Source organism: Medicago sativa, chromosome 1, assembly GCF_051527215.1.
Source record: "Medicago sativa cultivar Bolivia chromosome 1, Bolivia_mono, whole genome shotgun sequence".
Lineage (NCBI taxonomy): Eukaryota > Viridiplantae > Streptophyta > Magnoliopsida > Fabales > Fabaceae > Medicago > Medicago sativa.
Window position 1 is genome coordinate 9459135 of NC_140749.1, and position 23400 is coordinate 9482534.

The 23400-nt window shown below is 32.8% G+C and overlaps 2 protein-coding genes across 10 annotated transcripts; one reads left to right on the plus strand and one right to left on the minus strand.

Annotated features, from left to right (window-relative positions):
* Nucleotides 1-116: 116 nt before the first annotated feature.
* LOC146952421 (zinc finger CCCH domain-containing protein 44-like) lies at nt 117-3067 on the minus strand. The gene is made up of 7 exons (XM_085740048.1): nt 2937-3067; nt 2720-2820; nt 2587-2646; nt 2446-2496; nt 1581-1721; nt 361-1198; nt 117-244 (listed from the first exon to the last, which is right to left on the minus strand). The coding sequence occupies exons 2-7, from the start codon at nt 2801-2803 to the stop codon at nt 132-134; spliced, it is 1287 nt and encodes a 428-aa protein (XP_085596174.1). The 5' UTR covers nt 2804-2820; nt 2937-3067; the 3' UTR covers nt 117-131.
* Nucleotides 3068-10894: 7827 nt separating this feature from the next.
* LOC146952422 (elongation factor 1-alpha-like) lies at nt 10895-23400 on the plus strand. Of its 9 annotated transcripts, XM_085701655.1 has the most exons (7): nt 10895-11165; nt 11265-11383; nt 14655-14889; nt 16517-16638; nt 17119-17203; nt 21651-22144; nt 22239-23400. In XM_085701655.1, the coding sequence occupies exons 6-7, from the start codon at nt 21683-21685 to the stop codon at nt 23121-23123; spliced, it is 1347 nt and encodes a 448-aa protein (XP_085557781.1). In that variant the 5' UTR covers nt 10895-11165; nt 11265-11383; nt 14655-14889; nt 16517-16638; nt 17119-17203; nt 21651-21682; the 3' UTR covers nt 23124-23400. The 9 variants fall into 9 exon arrangements, with proteins under 9 accessions (XP_085557781.1, XP_085557773.1, XP_085557808.1 ...); XM_085701647.1 differs by having other exon boundaries at nt 10895-11383; XM_085701682.1 differs by lacking the exon at nt 14655-14889 and having other exon boundaries at nt 17100-17203.

The window sequence follows — 23400 nt, forward strand, 5'->3', positions numbered from 1 at the left end:
CTTCATGTATCATACAACTTACAACAGTTACTTTTGGAAGCAAGCCAGTGTTCACTTTTTGCCGCAAATCCTCGCATTCTTGCCGTCAGTAAAACAAGACAATTAATATGTATTCCAGGAAAATAATAGTTTCACTGCAAATTATTTCTGAAATCATCATCAGAGAGCTCAGAAATGGAAATAGCTTTAGGCATGAAGGAAACTTGCAAGAGTGTTCCATTAGACATTTCATCATGTTCAACACCTAAAAGATAAACAAGAGAAATGATCAATCATTTAATGTGCACACATAGAACTACATATTGAGAAATATAAAGTGGGTCAAAAAAGAAAGCAAGATCTATATGCAATTTATTATACCTATGACTCTCACAACATGATATGAATTCCTTAGCTTATGATCATTGGAATCTACTCTGGCTCTAACAAAAGTTCCAACCACCTTACTCGCAAAGCTTTCAGGCTGTTTCGATAACTCGAACACCAAGCTTCGCTTTAGGTAGATAAGCTTGATATTATTGACATTAATCAATGCAAAACATCCAGGTTTTATACATGTATCACCTTTTTTCAACAAAGGTTTTTCTATTAAGCTTGACAATCTGTTTTCCATACATGTTTCATCATCGATATGCTTGTTGTCTGTCGAACAATTTTGGTTTTGGTCGTGATTTTCATTTCCAGCCGAATCAACCGATCTTTCCGCAATGTGAAACTTGAGTAGGGGATATATCTTGTACTTTGACATGACTTTCTTTTTAAAGATTGGAAACAACTTATCGTCAGGGAAGAATTTTTTCTTGTCTTTAGAATGATAAAGATTTTTCTCCGTAATGTATTCAAACATGAGAGATTTTACATCCCTTCGCATCATTGGTTCGGTTTCATATCTCCCTATAGATGCCAGGAAGCTAGAGAGAGGTCTTGATGCCCATCCAACGAATTCCCCTGAACTATACCGCTTCCGTTTGTTAGGCTTATGCATACCTGAATAACCATTATTTCCATTGGAGTAATTTTGTTTTTCTTCTTCGCCTTCGCTGCGGCTTGTATGACGCTCAAAATCTTTACCCTTTATTTTGTTGGGAAGTGCAGCAGAGACATCGTCTTCATTTAGTCCTTTTCTCACCTCAACATTTTCCTCAAATTCCTTGAATAGACATTCATGTGTTTCTTTGCCATCCAAGCTTATTTTGTTCTGCAAAGAACATACAAAGTTTATTGGTTAACAAAAGACGATAAAGGACAAGTGATTATTCAAAATTGCATATCTGCCTGGGCATGATTTTAAGATAAAACTACTGAAAAGTACATGTTTCAAAATCAATTGATTTTAAACATGTAAATACCAATAAAGTGAAGAAAAAAAATCAATTGTTTTTACGCTCCTTTGAAAAATAAAAAACAAATGTTTTCATGTTCAGCAAGGGCATAAAACAATTATGGATTTAACATTATCTAAGAATAAATTTGGTATATATTCTACAATCCAAGTAAATACACTAAACCCTAAATCCCATCCAAGTCATGATCCAAATTTTGTTCTACAATCTATACCATCTTCAATTAAATACACTTACCTCATCTGAGTCATGGTCCTGGCTATCTGTTTCCCCACTTTCTTCATCAGAATCATTATGCATTACCTCCATAAGCTCGGGGGAAACTGATGGTATGCGCCTTAACAATTGTTCTAGTTTCTGTGGTCGCTCAAGCTCTTCCTTTTCATTTAGTAATGCAATTTTTGTACAACACAAACAGTCAAGGAGGCACTATAATATACTAGTCCAGACTTAAGAAAAAAAATATGTGTATTAAATCTAAACGTGAACCAGATACATGTACGTTTTACTACACACATGTATGGGTCGCGGACAAAGACATAATTTGTTGCGGGAAATGTATACAATGCTAAAGTCATATGATACTAAGAATTCATTTTATCATTTCTATATGATACAAGAAGGATATTCTTTATTTACACGCTCGATTTGAATCTGCAAGTAGACTAGGCGCGTCACAATCCACTAGCAGGAACATATTCATAAAGCAAGGAAATATCAGAAAATGTGATAGATTAACAAATTTATAAAGTGGTAATCGCAGAACCAAAAATAATTACAGATTACATGTAAGAACACAAATGTGTATCGCAAGTAAGAGTTCTGAAGATAGAGTTTGTGTTCGACTGAAATTAAGCTAAGTAATGAATTTTATTATATGTCTAAGGCTATTTTGTTTTACTCACTGGAGAATTGTGATCATCTATAATTGTTATTCTAATAAAAGGATTGTCTACAGAAAATGGCTTTATGTAATCTGAGTATTCAATTGCTAGAATCCAAAACATACATCTAACCTAAACTTGTTATAGATCAGAAAAAATTGAACATCAGTGGAAAAAATAAGATAAATATTAACATGCATAGAGTCAAGAATGGATACATGTTTCGTTATATCCTCTTGAAGACTTGTAGCCTTCTCTTGAAGATCCTCCTTCCAATGCCAGCAGGGAAAAAAGAAGTTAAAATCATCTGCTATATATTTGAGAAAAAAGAAATTCACCACATGTATCATACAACTTACAACAGTTAATTTTGGGAGCAATCCAGTTTTCACTTTTTGCCGTAAATCCTCACAATCTTGCTGTAAGTAAAACAACACAATTAATACGTATTCCATGATAATAATATTTTCACTGCAAACTATTTACATGTACCCTTGTGAAATCTTCGTCAGAGAGCTCAGAGATGGAAATAGCTTTAGGCATGAGGGAAACTTGCAAGAGTATTCCATTAGACATTTCATCATGTTCAACACCTAAAAGTTAAACAAGAGAAATGATCAATCATTTAAAGTACATACATAGAACCAAATATTGCGAAATATAAAGTAGCTTTAAAAAGCTAGCAAGATCTATATGCAATTTATTATACCTATGACTCTCACAAGCTGATATGAATTCCTTAGCTTATGATCATTGGAGTCTACTCTGGCTCTCACAAAAGTTCCAACCACCTTACTCACAAAGCTTTCAGGCTTTTTCGATAACTCGAACACCAAGCTTCGTTTTAGGTAGATAAGCTTGATATTATTGGCATTAATGGATGCAAAACATCCAGGTTTTATACATATATCACCTTTTCTCAACAGAGGTTGTCCTATTAAGCTGGACAATTGGCTTTCCAGACATGTCTCTGTAGGGTGGGAAAAGTAACAAATTATTGATTACATCCTCATCTCAAAAGTCATTGCCATACGATACAACAAATTATTGATTACATCCTCCTCTCAAAAGTCATTGCCATACGATACAACAAAACTCATACCAAAAGAAAAACACTTGAGAAAAAAAGATAAGCATGCACAAGTTAATATTATATGGGAAAACTCAAGTTAATATTTCCGAAAATCAATTTTAACCTGTTTCCGAAATCAAATAACAGTATAACTGTAACTGTGTAACAGTAGAACAGTATAGCTTAGCAGACAGTTTATTTCCCATTCTCAAAATAAAGGCTGGATGATGATGCATTACATGTCTCACCCTTATGAAAAATCCAAACTAACATAGAAATAAGACCAACTGAACAGTGTATCATTTGGAAATTGAATGTGAAACCAAATCAAAAATCAAATTATTACCAGACAATAACAATAAGAGAAACATCATCAACAACAACAACAAACCAACAAATGGATTTAGGATTCTAAAATCGAAACGAAAAAGGAAAATCAAATGAGGAGATTGAAAAATAACTTACAATTAGGGTTTGTGGTTGTGCAACCGTGACGGACGGAGAGAGATGGATACAGAGAGAAGATGAGTAAGTGTATGGTGAGCTTCGACGGAGAGATGGAGGGCGCCGCCGTGCCGGATTAGTTCAGAGAGAAGAAGGTCGAACTCACGCCAGACCAGATAGAAGAGAGAAGAGTGTTTCAGGAAAAAGTGACGGTGGCATGGTCGTAAATTTCATATTAACCCAAGGATATTTTGGCAATTTCCAAAAAAAATAATGGCGGGGCCATGGCCATCCCCTGCCCCCACGTGGCTCCGCCAATGCAGTGTCAATCAATTAAGAAGGAATTCTGGAAATTTTTTTATTTCTACCCTACTTTATCCACAAAAATACAAATTTACCCTACTTTTTCAAAAAATTCCAAAAATACCCTACTTTTTCAGAATTTTTTCTGATTTTCTGGGAAAGTTTCGGAGCAATCCGATCAAGTAGCCCGAAAACACGATTTTTGACTTAGAACAGGTAACAATGACCAAAAAACAGAAGGATGAGAGTTAGGAAGATTAATATTGTCTCTAAAATGACTATCCATGTTACAAACATTTTTAGAACTTGTGCTGATACAGTTCGGATTATATAATCCGAACTGTTTTACCTTAAAAAGGGTGTTTATGCGGTTTCCGAATTATGTAATCCGGAAACATCATGTAACACGCCCTATTTTTTGAAGTTTCCGGATTAAAAAATCCGGAAAAATCCGTAACTCCATTTTTCACCCTATAACAAGTGTGAGTGGGGTTAAGTCACACATCGTTTATCAATATGGATAAAATATTGGATTTATAAGAGAGGTGACCCATATACTCAATATTTTAAGGTTTTTGGTTGAGATATGACGTCTTCCTCTCCTATGACCTTGAAGTATTGTTCTTGTTGTTTATCCCGTGACCTCTGAACTCCTCGCCACTAGAATATAAGAACAAACTAGTAAAGGGTAACAATTTATTTCACTCTTCAAATTCCTTTAATTTTTTCCCTCAGTATCTTCACTTTCTTTTTGGTCAAAATACGAGGGAAGGTGAAAATAAGTGTTTTTTCTTTCTTTCTTTCCTTTTGTAGTGTAAAATAAATGTTTTAACTGAAGTAATAAAATAGGATGTATATATATATATATATATATATATATATATATATATATATATATATATATAAATTAATAGATTACAAAAAATGGAAGTAGCGTAAAAAAAATTCCAACTTAATTTATTTAGATTGAGTTAAAAGAAAGTAAAAAAAATTGTTTAAGTTACCAACCACTTGTAATTATCCTGTCAAAAAAAAAAAAACTTGTAATTATAATGGTATACAAATTTTTTCAATCGTACAGACATGACAAGGATACTTCACCCTATCATAATTACATGGGATAAGTCATCTCTATATTCCCTAAAAAAAAAGTCATCTCTATATGACAATGCATCAAAAACCAAATCAAACATCTACTCGAAAGATCTTTCGATCATGGTTTAAGGTAACTACCTTAAACCATTTGAATTGGGACAAAATTGTGATAAAAAAACTCAAATAATCGAATCATAATGGTAACATTAAGGGTTCAACGGGTTGAACCATCCCATTAATACTTGGCATCACCAAACAGTTTCACTTTGGTGCATATTCAGTTGATCTCACATAATGATTCAAAATAATAACCCTGATTGGCTTGTGCTATTGATTGAGATTTTGGAGGGTGCTCATATTAAAATGTGATGTTCGATTTTATCTGGTGTCAATTTCGATGAATTAGTATATACAAAATTTTGCCTTGATTTTAAATATAGGGTGCGTTTGTTTCAGCTTTAAAAAAAATAGATTTTGAGGTAAAAGAATCTCGCTTATGTGAGATTTTGAATCCAGATTTAATGACACTGCACAAGTTGGTGTCTTCAGCACAGCAGAGAACCACGCTTGTGTCTTCAGCACAGCAGAGAACCACGCATGCAGATGTTTTACGTACACCCTAATTTATACAAAGCATGTGGTAGCTACAAATAATTGGACATGAATACCAACGTGAAAAAGAATCCTGTACCATCAAAACCACAAATTTATTACCACGTGAATATTTTTATAATGAGATCTCGCACATATCAAATAGAACTTCTTCATCTAAAATCTCACACAGAACTTCACCCAACATGTTACATAGTGGGAGCCAGCCCAAATTTTATGAATGTCAAATATTAAATAAAAAAAGTAAATTATATTTATATGTGTATTTGCAGTGAATACAATAATAGAATCTAGGGTTTAGATTGATTATGTGATACCTTGAGAGTGATATCAAGAGTGGTATATTTATAGCTCTTTGTGGACTTGCTTCAGCATGACTCAAGCCTCAAGCAAGCTGGGCCTTAAGTCATTTTACCAAGCTCTAGATGCTTCTAGAAGCTGGTTAAGGCGACGCCTCTGGAAGGGCGCGCCTAGGTCTCAGGAGCCCTACTGGATGACGCCTAAGCCTTTCTAGAGGGCTTTTAGGCCCTTATGAATATATTGACCATCCACAGCCCCCCAACAAGAGCTTTGGAACAAGGCAAAGTGATGAATCTACGAGGATTGGTCATAAATTATCTCATGTTGTCGGATGTTTGTGGGTGGTGTCCTTTGGAGTGTTACCAGAGCCCTCGTAGAAGGCGTTCTAGCCCTTAGGAACGTGTTGATAGTTCAATATGAATCTTATCTTAACAATTTTCGTTGTATATAAAACTATGTGATTAATTACTATTGACACAAGTCTGGTCTGCGGTCTGTCATAGACTTACTTTTTAAGTTTGAGTCTGGCCTTTTGAAAGTTTGATATGATCTACTTGCCTGTTTAAAAATCTATTTCTTCTGAACATATTTAAATAAGTAATAAGATCTAAGCTTAAATAGACTAGCGAACAAATAAATTAAATCAACGAGAATAAACTCCCTTTTGATATTTAGCATGAATTTTTAGAGAATTTGAGTGTGTGTGTGTGTGTGTGTGTGTATATATATAAATATTATACTTCAATTCGGTTTATAATAATATATTTAAATATGTAAAAAAAAGTAATGTATACTAGTAAGCTAAAGTTAGTTAAAAGGTTAAAAAAATTATCATTTAATTTAAAGTATCAAATTTAATACAATAATAAATAATATTATTCATATTCACTTAAGTAGACGGGGCCTAAGATGTTTTTTTAAGGCTCATGGTCTAACATTTTTAACAAAATAGACGTCTATAAAGAAGCCTAAGCCTTTTCTAATTAAGAAAGTGGAGAAGTGACGTCACATGTGGTCTTCCACAGTTCTACCTATACTTTACGATGAATGTCACCTTAGCAAACAAAATTAATTCAAAATAAATATCATTTTTAATTTTTGATGTAGTATTATTAATTCTTTTTTCCAATTGTATATGTACATTATTTCAAAAGCATAATATTACACATATTTATGATAATGATAATATAAACCACGCTAATAACTAATAAGGATAATTTGGTAAACTTATTATTTTCTTTCTTCTAATATACTCACTTCTTAATGTGTAAAATTTAGCAAAACTAACACTCATTGTAAAACATAAGAAGTATGATGTATCAATGCTTGAAAACATTTAAAATCTTGACGAAGACCAAGGCCATCATCCTTAGGTTGAAGTTTAAGACTATAATATTTGTTTTTTATTGTCGAAACGACATTGATGGATTTATCATTAAAGTTGCGAGAACAAAATATCATTAGAACTTCTAATTACAAAAAAGCAACACCCATCATTATTATTAGAGTTTCAAACGATTATCAAATATACACACCATTTTACTAAAATAAAACCTATGAGAAACTTTGTTGAGAAATATGGTAGAGCTCAACTGAAAAAAGATATAGAAATATTGATAGAACGAAGAAGTTGATATATAAATGGAGTACTGATCACTTTATATAGTGAACAATCAATTATCGGTCATCATTATTATTACTCAGTGGTTTGGTTGTTGAGATATTTTATGTAGAATCTCGAGTTTAAACAAGAATCATTACATTCATCCTTCATACTCCCTCTGGTCACATTTATAAGCAAAAAAACACTTTTTAGATTCATTCAATACTTAATGTATTTGGTCAATAATATAGACAAAATACATTATGTATTCAATGAACCTAAAAAGTGATTTTTTGCTTGTAAATGTTACCGGAGGGAGTATGTGTGTTTTATTTAAGGGCCTTGATAGTACTACCTCCGTTCCTTTATAATTGTCACTTTTGCATAAAAAATATGTTTCTAATTAACTGTCGATTTCAAAGTTCAATGTATCATTAAATGTGGCTTTACCTATATTACCCTTATATATTTATTGTAGAGAGAGAAATATATGAAATGAAGTATTAAATGATTAAGGTTATTATAGGAAAAAAATAAATTATTGTATCAAAAGTAGTAAAAGTATTTGTTGTCTTGGTTTGTGTAAAAAGTCAAAATGTGACAATTAAAAAGGAACAGATGGAGTAATTATTTTTTAAAAATATCAAACTTTTTCAATTTTCAATGCACTAATTGCACTAATTTCATAAAAGTTTATTTAAGTTATGAGAAATGCTAAAGAGTACCCTTAGGGCATTGGTTAAGAGTACAAACTTAGAAATGTTGTATTGAGAAATGGTGAAAAGTGATAGATTTGACTTTTTAAAAGTTAAAAAATTGTTGAATTCAATGCAAACTTATTATTTTTAGTTTCCTAAATTAGTGCACTAATAAAGACACTTGTTAGCATAACCTTTAAGTTATTTAACTAGTGTCCGGGAGCATTAATTAACATTTTCCATTATTTAAATATGTATTGGCCCTTAGATCAATAACAAAACAAAAATTAAATTATGAACTAATAACAATCAACATCTAACTTTAAGAAATACTCCTTCCGTCTCAAAATAATAGTCGTTTATGGTTTGTGCATAGGGCTGGAAATGAGCCGAGTCGAGTCGAACTTGTCTGAGCTCGACTCGACTCGATAAGAATTGGTTCGGCTCGAAACTCGACTCGAGTTCGATACGAACCTTTTTTTTAACTCGAGTTCGACTCGTTTAAAGTTCACGAACAACTCGGTTCGACTCGTTAGGTTCAACTCGTTTACTCAAATTTTATATTTCAAAAGTTTTTTTTAAAAAAAGAAAGAGCTAAAATATTATTATCTTATAATTATTAATTATCTTATTATAATTATCTTATAATTATAAGAAATAATAAAGCTATGGAGCATGTTGGACTCATATTAATTATCTTATTATAATTATAAAAAGAAAGAGCTAAAATATAATTATCTTATAATTATTAATTATCTTATTATAATTATCTTATAATTATAAGAAATAATAAAGCTATGGAGCATGTTGGACTCATATCTTATTATAATAAGATTATAATTATAAGAAATAATAAAGCTATGGAGCATGTTGGACTCATTTAGCCCTTTACATTTATTACTGTAGCTCAATTTGTATGCTACCGATACATGTTTTCAATGTGATGCACTTCTCTTTATATAAGCTCTTCCTCTCTAATTTTTTTCAAAACTGTCCGATGTGGGACTTATTTAGTCCGCATATTTGTTTAAAAGCATGTTCAAGGTAATTAGCTTGTTTTTCCTCTCTCTTTTATTAATCAAATTAGTTATAACTTATATAAAAAATAGTACATAATTATTAGAAGAAATTTGTAATAAATTATATATCATATTTTTATATATAAAATAACAATTATATATATATATATATATATATATATATATATATATATATATCGAGTTGGTTCATGAACCAAACGAGTCGAACCATACTTAGCTCAAGTTCAACTCGTTTATTTATCGAACTTAATTTTCAACTCAAGTTCGGCTCATTTGGTTCATGAACCACGTCCAACGATTCAATTGTCGAATCGAGTCTCGAACTATTTTCGAGTTGGTTCGGTTCATTGCCAGCCCTATTTGTGCATGATTTTTAAAGAAATGATTAATTGTGTTGATTTTAATGATAAAATTAGTATCATTAACTAAAATACACATATTAATTGTAGTTAGTGGAGTAGTTAAGTTGAATGAAATTCAATAAACAACGGTATAATAGTGAAAAATAATAATAATGTTGTATTGTTATTCTAAAGTGACAATTATTTTGAAAGAGAAAAAAATGCTAAAGAGACAATTATTTTAAGACGAAGGGAGTACTAAATTAAGTGCCCTTGAGACAATTTCTTCAACAAAATAAAGTGTCCCTGAGACACTAGTTATTAAGAAAATAAATATAATAAAATTTTTTAAAACTTGTATAGTAAAACTTTTGAAAATGTAAAAAAAAAAAAAATCAATACAATTTTTTCTTCTTCTTAATTAACGCCCTATAAGCATTGCTCCCTTCGTCCATATTAAGCGATACTGTTGATTTTATCACAAACATCAAAATATAACTTTAATCTTTTATATTTTAATTATTTATCAGCAAAATTATAAATTTTTTGATATTTTACGAATATTCATTGAGACAAATCAAGCAACATCCTAAATGATACTATTTATTTTTATATATTAGTAAAAACGAATAGTTAAAGTATATTATATGATCAATACACAAGATCAAATCAAGTCATCTAATATAGGAGAGAGCGATTAACATAACCCTTTCAATTATGTAATATCTACAACCCTAAGAGGCACCCATTAAACCCTTTTTTTTTTGGTCTTAGATGAAGTGATAATCCACTAAAAATAAACTCACACACAACTGTGAGATCCCGGGTTCGAACCAGGGTCACGACGTCCGGCCTTGCAATTTCGGCCTTTGCCAGTTGAGTTAGGACTTCTGGACAAACCCTTTCAATTATGTAATATCGACAACCCTAAAAGGCACCCATTAAACAACCTAGAATGAGGGTGGTGGGGTGTGTTAGTTGATGATTATACTGATAATTTCGGTTGCACAAGTGGGAAAAGCAAAGGAGCATTTAAGAGTAGTGTCTCTCTCTTTCTTGACCTCTCACACACGCCACACACATGTACAAAAGTCTACTCCATGTCCATTTGAGTTGGTTGGGTCAAGCAAACAAAACCAAACCAAGCCTCATATTTGTCATTTATGAAGATATTTTTACTGTTGAAAACCCTCTCAGTCTCAGACCTTGTTTATAGTGCAATCTGCAAAAGCAGCAGCACTCATTTCTCCTCTCTATCCTCACATATCAGTCATCAGTTTAACGAGATCTGATGACATGCCCTATCCACGTGTTGCATGTCTCTCTCTCTGTTGAGTTGAGTAAACAACACTACTCATTAAGAGACAGAGATACAGATACAGGCGTAGAGAGAGTGTTTTTCAGTGCGTCAAATAAAAAAAAAAGATTTGGTTGGAATTTGTGTTTGTCTTTCTTATTTTAATTTTTTTTATCTTAATTTTTGTCCACTTCCAAGTTTATTTATCTTTATGTGGTTTTTATTTTTTCAGTGTTTTATTCTAAATTTTAAACAACTCAGTTATCCTTTCTCAAACAATTTTAGAGATCTGCTGTTTTTTCTCTCCTCCTTTTGGCTATATGTTTCCATGATGTTTTATTCTATTAACAGGTATGTCTCTTTTCCTCAGATCTGATTCAATTATTAGTATTTTTCCCTTTTGCATTTCTGAAATCTTCTTCTGAATTATTCCTGTGAAGTTTCCATATCTGGGATGTTTTTAATTGTATATGTACTTGTTTTGGTATAAAAGAATTTCTTAATTTGGAACATAGAAATTGCCCTAAGAATTCCACATTAACCATGTTTCAACAATAGTATTAAAATGAGTGATCTCTTGAGAAGTCGATACTTCTTTGTGTCTTTATCTCTTCAAATGAAAGAACTAGAGAGATTGATAAATGGAGAGAATCTTAACCCATAACATTTAGGCTGTTGTTGGGACACAGAAATTGACAGAAGAGAGTGAGCACAAAAAAGCCTTTAGTATATGATGTTTATACCATTACTTTTGTGTGCTCATGCTCTTCTGACAATTCTCAATGCTTGAAATAGTGTTGAAAATTTCTCAACTCAGCTTCATTTGTTCCAATAAAACCAAACCAAATCCACCATGTAGCCTCTAAGCAGGTTATCTTTTAATCCAACGTTAAAACAAAATCCTGTGAGTTGTTGCTTTGGTTACTTAATTATATATTTATATTGTTTATTATTCATGATTCAATTTCTATTATATCAGAGGAATAAGTTGTGCCATGAGTTACTGTACAGATCCCAAGGGGCAACTTTTATGTTTCCTTTTTATTTTTGTACTCTCTAAGTAAGAGAGTGCATGGTATAAACATATCAATGTGTTTAAATGTAGGGCAATTTACCTATATCCATATTACAAAATTTTCTGTTAAATGGAAAACTAATATAATATAAATCATGTTTATAAAGTTTAATATTAATATGAAATCATTTGATATGTTAAATGAGATACATTAAACGAGTTAATTTTTATTATCTCATTGACATATCAAATGATTTAAATTAATATCAAATTTTATAGGCATGATCAATCTATATTATAATAGTTTTTAATCTGAGGAAGAATTTTAAAATACATATATGCGCTAAAGAATTATATGAGATGTTATAATATTAAATTTGACATCGGGGTGTCAATTATGCTAATTAGTACTTAGTAGTGTTCTTTGTCGTTCCCTCCCTTTTTTTTTTATTTATATATATTCTCCCTCCATTTTTTGTCTCTACCTATATATCTTTCTAATTTCTACTTTAGATTTTTTTTTATGAACACTTTTATTTGACACACACATTGTTGATGTTAATTTTGATGATGTCAGAAATAGTCATAGATTAAATGTCAAAATTTGTAGATATATATGATCTATGTCAAAGTAATTTCCACTGTGGATTCAACAAGATTGAGTGGAACAAATAATAGTGAGAACCAAAACTAAATAGCCCAAGAAAATAGCGATTTAAACTAGAACAAACCTAGAACCAATGTGCAGAGATATCAAACAATCAATCGAAAGAAAAAAAATAAAGAGAATAGAGGATTCACACCAAGTTTTTTTACGCAATTCAGCATGATGTGTTTGCGGGAGAGAGCAAATATCCAATTTACTATGAGCTTTTACTACAGATACAAAAGAGTTACAAAAAATTAGTTTCAAGAGTTGAAGATGAACAAACTCTTGAAACTAATTTCTTGTAACTCTTTTGTATCTATTGTAAAGGCTCATAGTAAATTGAATATTTGTTACAAGAAAACATATTTGAAGACATATTCCCCATAATTCTCCACCTTGAATTCAAATCAGTGGTAATGCTCAATATTTACCCATCAACCACTTGTTGCTCTCTTTGAATGCTGGAATTACCCTCTATAGCAAAACTGATCAAGTCCAAGAAATTCTTGCACCCTGCTATAGGCATCGACCTCCACTTCCATCCAACTACCCTTTGATCCTTAGGTAGTTCCACAAGTTTTTAAGTTTGATTCTTCTCCATGAATTCTTTTCCTCATTCACTTTCTTCTTCCGTGAACTCTTTTCCTCATTCATTTCCTATTGTCATTTCTAATTATCCTTGTTCTCGACCGCTTCCTTGAAGATATTCGATTTTTACTTGTATTTCCAGGACATATTTTCTATTTGTGTATTTCTTAAACAATGTCTTTAGAACACTCGTTAGCATGATCCTTAGATTTTGATTCTAGCACCCTCAACGAATAATGATTTTATTTCATGCATAACCATTGTGCCAACCACTTTTGCTCATGTACAATGATTCTAACTTGGTCCACACTTTTGTCGGTGTCTTCTCCCTCATGACTTCTCTCAATACTTTATCTCCATGGACCAAGATAATGGCAGTTCTTGCCTTATCTATCATCTCCGTCTTGTCTTCTTTGATTGAGTTATAGCGACTAACATTTTTGCCTCATCCTTCAAAGCACCTACACACATGTTGAATCAAGATTGTTTCCATCTTTACTTTCCACACACCGAAATCGTTGTTTCTCAAATTTCTCGATATCCCATTTAGTACCGATGGTGAATACTTAAAAGATTACATGGTGCCACTTGTTGTGAATTCAACAAGATAAAGCGAAACAAATAGCAAAGGAAATAAAGCTACAAAGTCCAAGAAAATATAGATTCAAATTGGAACAAACCTATAACCTTTGTGTAGAGCAATTAAAACCAATCCAAAGAACAAAGATAAAGAGAGAAGAGGATTCACATCTAACTTTCTACATGACCCCAAATCCTATAGAAATCAGGAAATCGGAAAATAATTCATATATTGCATAGGGTTAGTTGTTTATCATCTTAAAGGGTCTTACATAATTATATTTTCAAATTAGTCTCTACATATATTAATTACTTCCCGATTTCCTATTTCTATGCAATTTGGGGTCTTGTAGAAATATCAAATACGGTTAGTCTTTTGTATCAAGTTATTTATATTATCAATCATCTCAGAACATGTAATCATATTTCAAAAGTCTTTATTCTTTCTCTTCTCCTTTTATTCAACACTCATTACTTTGACTATAATATTTACAGAAATATGCACATATATCAATAACCATGAAAAAAAATTAACAACTAATTTTATGATCAAATGTTAGAATATCACATTTTGTTATCTAAAATTTATCCTTCGCTCCAGAGAAGTGAAACACTATACATATATAGTACTAAGAAAACATTGAAAAGGATTACTCTTGTTACTATGTTTATTTAGTTTTTAATTATTTTCCTTGTTAATTAGGAAAATTTTGGACATGAATATCAATTTCTGGTTAATTTGACAGTGACACTATTATAACAACTAACTTTTGGCATGATGAGTTGTAAAGGGGAGTTAGTCTCCTTCAGGCATGGTGTGCGAGTTCGTTCTCTATGGTTGCCTTCTCAAGATTTTTTGCAGTCCCCGTCCAACAATAGTGTTTGCAGGTGGTAAGGTGTTATTGGCGATTTTTAGATTGTGGAGAAGACTTTTTTGTTCGGGAGGAAGGTTTGGTGTCTGATTTCCATTGAGCTTTGAAGACCTTGAACCGCTTTCATTTGAGTCTGACAATTGATATATGTTGGGTGAGTTCACATGACATTATGTTTTCTGTTTCCTCGGTTTATATTTCCTTATCCCTCATCTTTGTCTCCTTTAGATTTTTCTAAGGAAGGAGTTGCATTAGGTTCCAATGGAAGAGTGCATTACGTACTTGAATTAACTTATTTAGGAAAATTGTGTCGTATATTTGGGTCATTGGCTTGGGATGCAATTTGTGATGTTGGGTGAGTTATCTCAGTGCTAGTTATTCTTGAAGTGTGTATCTTTTAGTAAATAATGAAAAAGGGAGGTCAATGTTGTTGGGTTATGAGGGGAGCTCGAAGGATCATTCACATTGGGACCTAATGTGGGATTTCTAACTCACCTCAGACTTGGCACAACAATCAACCATTCAAGTGCGAGTCATTTTATTCATCTGGTTATATGCTTTCCCTTAAGCGGAAGCTTTTTCGTCCACATTTACTTGCATGCACCTTCGTTGACGCCCAGCACATCAACGGACACGCCGCTTGAACACCCTTGGTAAGAAAGACTTTCGATACAAGGAACCGATCGAATTCTTGTCCAACCGTTGACTGTGATAACATTATCATCTATATTGGATCAAGAGCAACAACACAAGTGAGTTGGACACCACATCTTAACCTAAAACCTTAAGACATTGAGTTTATGGATACTCTCATTATCAATTGCTCAACACTCACTTTTAATCCAATGTGGGACTTCTAACTCACCTCATACTTGCCACGACATATGTTGTTATATTTTGGGCTAATTGAGAATTAAGGAATAGTTGTATTTGGGTCTTGCTCAATAATCCCCTTAATATGCTCAACCGGATTGTAACTCCCGATCGATTTTTTGTGTGTGTAAACCTCAATCGGGTCCTAACTTTCGATGAACATTTTTCTGAAAATTTGAGCAATTTAACGGACCTATTGAGCAATCATAGTTGCATTTTCTCTAATCAAGTTGTTCTAGTTGATAGCCTAGTCGAGAAAATGATGGTATTGTCTTGGAATTGGTTATTGGGCTTCATGAATGGTGCGATGATCCCTTTGATTGTTTCTAAGATAGTTCTTTTTCGTCCTCGTAAGCTTAGCTCAGTTGATAGGAACAGTACATAATATATGCAAGGTTCGGGGTTCAAACCCCGACCACTACCAAAAAAAATATAGTGGTTTTTTTTTTGTTTATGTGTGGTTTTTTGTTCATGAATGGTCGAGAAAATGAAGGTATCATCTTGCCAAGTTAACCATAATTTAGTAGATGTATAAGCTAGGAGCAAGTCATTTGCTTAGAGTTGTATCTCTTTGATTATGCGTTAATTTTGTACTTTACCCCAATAGTGAGTAGTGATCTACTCATGGTGTAATCGCCGGCTATTCTAGCTATTTGAATGAATGAATTATCTGATCTTTGAAGAAGAAGAAGAAAAAAAGATAGTGTTGTATGTTAAGAACTTTGACTTGGAGTATCCTTAAGGACTGAAGTATCCCTCATACTCTTTTTGTTTTTTAATATTTGAAATATATTAACCAAATAATAAAAACTTATTTCTTATAAAATGTAAAATCTCTACTTGATACTAATTGCTCATGTACTCTATTAAAATAGTACTTACATTTTTATGCTTTGTCTGTGAGGCAGGAAGCATCAACTTTTAAGTTATTGAAAACATTATGTGTTCTAGTCCAACAAAATCATTGCTTGGTAAAATAATTCATGCAGCACCTTGTTCAATTTCCATAATCCTACTTAAACTACAAATGGTACATATCATAGATAGTAATTTAATTGCTTATGCTAACAGTTGCCACAGTATATTATATATGCAGCATCATCTCATCTATAATGATTCTGGATCTGAAATCTTTATTATAGTATTCTTCTTATATTGTTGGTCTATTTTTCACATGTGATTGTGGACTTTTGTCATGATATAATGCAGATTCTTTTTGATTTTTTTTTCTAGTGCTTCTTTATCCCTAGAATGTATCAGCCATTCTTTTCACATTTCTTTTCGCTGCCCTTTGTATACTTTGGATGATTGCAAGAGTTGTTTGTGATTGACAATACCAGTTATTTGGTTTAAATAATGTGCTCCATTCACCTTCATCAATCTTGAAATACTATTGCAGGAGTTGTTTTTGAAATACCATCTTTCGACTTAATTGTTTTGATTCCCTATTTTCGGTCGTTCACGAGATTGTTCCTCCTTTTTAAAATTCAGTTTTTATATCCTTGTCAAGTTTTGGACCCAGAAGTGCTGACTTGCCAAGTTTTCTTAAAGAACTTCCGGAGAATGATGATGGAGCCACACACAAGCTATACAAGGTAATTACATAATAAAAAGAACATCAATGTTCCCACATGATGATGTTGAATGATGCTATATTGACTAAAATATGAGCTATCCACTATTAAATTGTATAAAAAAGTTATGTTGTTTAGAAGTAATTAACTTCAACAAATAGATTAGTTATAACATTTTCCCATCTTGATAAGAAGCTTTATACTGGGTTTTGATCTTCCAAAGTATTTGTGTTCAGTTTGTCTTCATAATTACTACATTTGGTGGTATAGTTGCAAAAATTGGTGTTTTTTGCCTATCAGTGACCAACTTTCTTCGCTGAAAATGTTATCACTTGTAATGTTCACTTTAACAACTGTTGGATCAGCCAGATACTAGTTTATCTAGTACTTACCTTCTGCTAGAAGTAATAATCAGAATTTTTTTATATCCAACAAAACAACGACTATTAAGTACGATTGCACAATATGCGGAATACCACAATACAACATATGCCTTTATTCACTATCTACTTATGGAAAGTGAAACACAAAATTACGTATTGATATTTGGTACGATTAGTTTTGGATTAAGTATATCTAACATCGAGGATAAACTTTATCTGTTGTCGCACAATATATTGATGAAAAGTGATCACAGGAATCATAAAAACCTTGTATGTCTAGAATACTTGAATATTTGGTACTTAGAGAGAGCCTTCTACATTTGGAACATAGATAGATTCAAGGCTTCATCTACACAAAAGCTAGAATACTGCTGTGGCAAAAACTCGTATACATAGCTAGATTTTAAGAATTATATGCTCTCAATGGGTCTTTCTCTCATAATTAAGAGAAAGTTCATCTCTAATGATGAGGTTGACAATTTTTGTCAGTTAACTACACGAGACGATTATGCCGAATGTCCATGTAGAGAGAAAAGAGAAATAAGAAATGATTTAGTGAAACAAAGATACAATGAGAGAAAAGAAAAAGGCATGTTCATAAAGGATAAACATTCACAAAAGCCTTTAACAAGATGAGCGCAAATGCAAATCCTCTATGGTTTTGGGTAGATCTTGTGATAAATCAATCAAGTACTCATTATATTCTCTATATAAGAAATAAATACTTGGATTGATACATGATTGAATTTGTGTTATCCTCGCTATGGAGAGTTAGAATCCTAGAATGACTTTGTGTCATAGCAGACATAATCACAAACTCAAACTTTTGTAATTGACGGGAAAGTGGATATAGCCTTTTATGAGGAATGGGTCATGAGGAATGCATAAGAGAGACTTCTATAGGTACCTTGAGAGGAATGCATAAGAGAGACTTCTTAGGTTGGTTCGGCGAGACATGATCAAAAACACTTGAGTTGGTTCGGTGGGACCTGATTTTTGGTGGGACATGATCAAAATCATGTATGTTTGTTGATGCTTTGATAATCACATGGTCTAATATGGCTTTGGTAAATAAATAATAATACATCAATACCAAACATTTGAAGTGGAGGTTAATGACTTCTAACCAATTTGGTTATAGAGAATTAAGTCCTCGGTGAATGGGGCAAATCTCTCTTACGGGTAGGAATAGATGTAACATCCAGCTTGAGTTGTGAACTAATATAAAAAATTTCTTGTGATCTTCTCGCTTTATACCTTTGTATTTTCTTTTTGAGCTATGTTATTTACAGCGACAAAAAGCTTCACCAAAGCATTTCGAGAAAAACTTTGGCCAACTAAAATTTAGTGCTAGCGGAATACATGGGTGTGGTGTGTGGATAACAAGCAATTCAACAATAATCATGCAATAAAAATATGAGAATTACTTTTCCCACCCTATGGCTTTCTCCCACGCCCTGTAAAATTTTCAAAAATGCCCTTGTGCATTCCGGATTTTAAAATCAAATCCGGATTCATGTTTACTATTTCGGATTTTATAATCCGGACAATTCTTATGTATAATCAGCCATCAGACTCTCACATTTCAGCAGTTTTGAGTTTTGCTTTTAAAAACAACAAAAAAAACTAAGTAAAAAATGCTAAAAACCTGTCAAATAAAATCATAAAAATATAAAAATCAAATAAAACTAATGCAAATTTTTTCGGATTTTTTTGAGAATATGAAAAATTAAAAAAAAAATGAAAAATGGGTCTAAACGATGAAATTTTGGATTTTGAGGGGCAGAGTCCCATAAAAAGTCTCTTTTAAGGGAGTCATGGTCCTTGAATTTTTTCTGATTTTCTGGGGAAGTTTCGGAGCAATCCGATTAAGTAGCTCGAAAACCCGATTTTTGACTAAGAACAGGTAACAACGACCCAAAAACAGAAGGATGAGAGTTAGGAAGATTTATATTGTCCCTTAAATGACTATCCATGTTACAAACATGTTTAGAATTTGTGTTGATACAATTCGGATTATATAATCCGAACTGTTTTACCTTGAAAAAGGGTGTTTAGGGGGTTTCCGGATTATGTAATCCGGAAACATCATGTATCGCGCCCTATTTTTTGAAGTTTCCTGATTACAAAATCCGAAAAAACCCGTTACTCATTTTTTTCACCCTTTAACAAAAGAACACACAATTCCGGATTATATAATCCGGAAAGCTCCGAGGGTAATTTTGGAAAAAAAATAGGGCGCGCGAGGAAAGGCATAGGGTGGGAAAAGTAATACTCTAAAAATATTTCACATGTGTGTTGAAACTTTCGCTGGCCTATTTTTCGCTAACAATAGTATTTCTCTTTCTTTTTTGTCTTAACCCTTTAATTCTTAGGGGAATGTGGCCCTAATAATCTGGAGTGTGATTGTGAGATAAATATAGTCCGATCAAAAATTGTTTCAAACAAAAATCAAACTCAAATTCTTCTAAATGATTTGTTCTTTGGTGAAGTTTACTACGCAACCACTTTAAGTCCAATTGTTAGGTTGACTATACCATTTCTTTCTTTCTATACATCTATCATAACATAAAATGTGCTCTCGTATAAGAAAGAAAGGTTTGACAATTCAATAAATTAATTAGTAATTATTAGTTTTTGACACTAAAATTACTACTAATCATTCTTCTCAAGAAAAAATATTACTAATTATTGATTAACATTTCAAATTAATCTCATTGAAAAGTGTATAATTTTAGTCGGAATTGTTATCTCTATTTACAATTGTTGTAAAGACTAATCTTTCGAGTCAGATAGAACCACAGTGTCGTAAAACTCTACATAATTATTTTAATTTTAAAGAGGTGAAGTGAAAATCTTAGAAAATTCTGTCTAAAAAAAATAATATTTGTTTTGAAATATATATATTAGCAATATATTGTTTATATATTTTTTAGCACAATTTTAAAATATTTGTTTTGAAATTAAAAATAATATTTGTTTTGAAATATATATATTAGCAATATATTGTTTATATATTTTTTAGCACAATTTTAAAATATTTGTTTTGAAATTAATTCAGTACAATTCCATCACTTTATAAACCCTCTAACCTTCCCTTACAACCAAACCAAACCCTACCGCTTGCAACCAACAAAAAACCCTAGTGTTTCTCTCTGCTCTAGTTCTCTTCTTCCTTCAAGGTAACCTTTCTATTTCGTTTGTTATCGTTCGGTACATTCTTATCTTCGATTCATAGCTTATTCATATAGTTATGATTTTACTTCTGTTATTACTTAATAACATAATTTCATTCATCATAGTATTTTATTCTGTTTCTGGTTTTACTTTTCGGTTTGAAGCTATCTTGTGTTTATGTACATGTTAAATCGCAATTCTGAATCCAAATTATGTATTGATCGTTTTTTGTTTATGAATCCGTAATTTTTTGTTTGTTATGATGACATTGTTTTTTTCATCTAGGGTTTTGTATGCCCATGTATACTTAACATACATGAACATGTGATGATGTGAATATCAATGTTCTTTTTGGAGTAAACCACCAAATTCGTCGAATTTTAAAGAAGTCGCGGACTCTATCCAGTTGACTCTGTTAAATTTTACTCATATTAGTCTTAAAGCGTATTAGGTACTAAATTGATAGTAAGTGGTTAAACATAGTGTTTTAATTGATAATAAGTTGCTAAAATATAGGAAGGTGACTGATAGTAGATGGTTAAATATTGGGTTGGGACCAACATGATAGTTTAATAGAGTCATGATCTTTTTGAAATATTCGTAATCTCATGAAACTATTTGAGAGCGCCCTACAAAGTAAAGTTAGGGACTAATTTGGTGGTTTATTCTTCGTGTTTGTTTTTGTATCATGTTGTGTTTGATCGATCTGCTGAAACACTTGGTGACTATGCCCAACAAACTTGATATTGAATTATTGACTTGAATTGTTTTCTTGGGCACATACATGTATTGTTTTCTTTGTTCAATTGGCAAAACTTTTTGTTGATAGTAGAATTTCTTTTTTTCTTTTTATTTTCTTTTTCCTTTGGTATCGTACTTATGTATTGTTTTCTTTGTTGAATTGGCAGATCTTTTTGTGGTTTTAAGCTTTTAAGGACAAATGGGTAAGGAAAAGGTTCACATTAACATTGTTGTCATTGGCCATGTCGACTCCGGGAAGTCAACCACCACTGGTCACTTGATCTACAAGCTTGGAGGTATTGACAAGCGTGTGATTGAGAGGTTTGAGAAAGAAGCTGCTGAGATGAACAAGCGTTCATTCAAGTATGCTTGGGTGCTCGACAAGCTCAAAGCTGAACGTGAAAGAGGTATCACAATTGACATTGCTTTGTGGAAGTTTGAGACTACTAAGTACTACTGCACTGTCATTGATGCCCCCGGACACAGGGATTTCATTAAGAACATGATTACTGGAACATCTCAAGCTGATTGTGCTGTTCTGATCATTGATTCCACTACTGGTGGTTTTGAAGCCGGTATTTCAAAGGATGGTCAGACCCGTGAACATGCTCTCCTTGCTTTCACTCTTGGTGTGAAGCAAATGATTTGTTGCTGCAACAAGGTATTTGAACGTTTTAGCCCTTTGAAGGTGCATCTGATTATTTCTGTAATTACTTTATTTATACAAATTCTCATTGTCTTGCTATCATGAACAGATGGATGCCACTACACCCAAGTACTCGAAGGGTAGGTATGAAGAAATTGTGAAGGAAGTTTCATCCTATTTGAAGAAGGTTGGCTATAACCCAGACAAAATTCCATTTGTTCCCATCTCTGGTTTTGAGGGAGATAACATGATCGAGCGCTCTACAAATCTTGACTGGTACAAGGGTCCAACCCTTCTTGAGGCTCTTGACCAAATCAACGAGCCTAAGAGGCCCTCAGACAAGCCCCTCCGACTACCACTTCAGGATGTCTACAAGATTGGAGGAATTGGGACTGTGCCTGTGGGGCGTGTCGAGACTGGTGTCATAAAACCTGGAATGGTTGTCACTTTTGCCCCTACTGGACTGACAACTGAAGTGAAGTCTGTGGAGATGCATCATGAAGCTCTCACTGAGGCTCTTCCCGGTGACAATGTGGGATTTAATGTTAAGAACGTTGCTGTTAAGGATCTCAAGCGTGGTTATGTTGCCTCAAACTCCAAGGATGACCCTGCCAAGGAGGCTGCTAACTTTACATCTCAAGTGATCATCATGAATCACCCGGGCCAGATTGGAAATGGCTATGCCCCTGTTCTTGACTGCCACACCTCCCACATTGCTGTCAAATTTGCTGAGCTTGTTACTAAGATTGACAGGCGTTCTGGAAAGGAGATTGAGAAGGAGCCCAAATTCTTGAAGAATGGTGATGCCGGTATTATTAAGATGATTCCCACCAAGCCCATGGTGGTTGAGACTTTCTCTGAGTATCCTCCACTTGGCCGTTTCGCTGTCAGGGATATGCGTCAAACTGTGGCTGTTGGTGTTATCAAGGCTGTGGAGAAGAAGGATCCCAGCGGAGGACTTAATAAAACAAAGTCAGCATTGAAGAAGAAGTGAACCGTGCAGGAAGATCTATCCAAGGAAGTCTATTATGGTATTTACAATAAATGGTTTGGTCTATGTAGTACTTTTATTTTTTGTCTTGTTAACTTGTTTTTCGGATTAAGTGTCAAGTCCGCACCGTCATCTCGCAACTTTTGTTCCCAGAACTGGGTTCTTGATCGACGGTGGCAGGTCTTTTTCTTTTTCGTGTTTATGCTTTAGCTTTTGTCTTCTGTTAGAACTATTTGATTTTGTTAGCAGCTAGTCTGCTGATTTGGTTCTGGATTATCAA

Coding starts and splice junctions, on each gene's coding strand:
- LOC146952422 (XM_085701647.1), top strand. CDS start 21,683: ATGGGTAAGGAAAAGGTTCACATTAACATTGTTGTCATTGGCCATGTC. Junction 22,145..22,238: donor TGATTTGTTGCTGCAACAAG/GTATTTGAACGT, acceptor TATCATGAACAG/ATGGATGCCACTACACCCAA.
- LOC146952421 (XM_085740048.1), bottom strand. CDS start 2,803: ATGTCTAATGGAATACTCTTGCAAGTTTCCCTCATGCCTAAAGCTATT. Junction 2,647..2,719: donor CTGACGAAGATTTCACAAGG/GTACATGTAAAT, acceptor TTTTACTTACAG/CAAGATTGTGAGGATTTACG. Junction 1,199..1,580: donor AGGACCATGACTCAGATGAG/GTAAGTGTATTT, acceptor TGTTCTTTGCAG/AACAAAATAAGCTTGGATGG.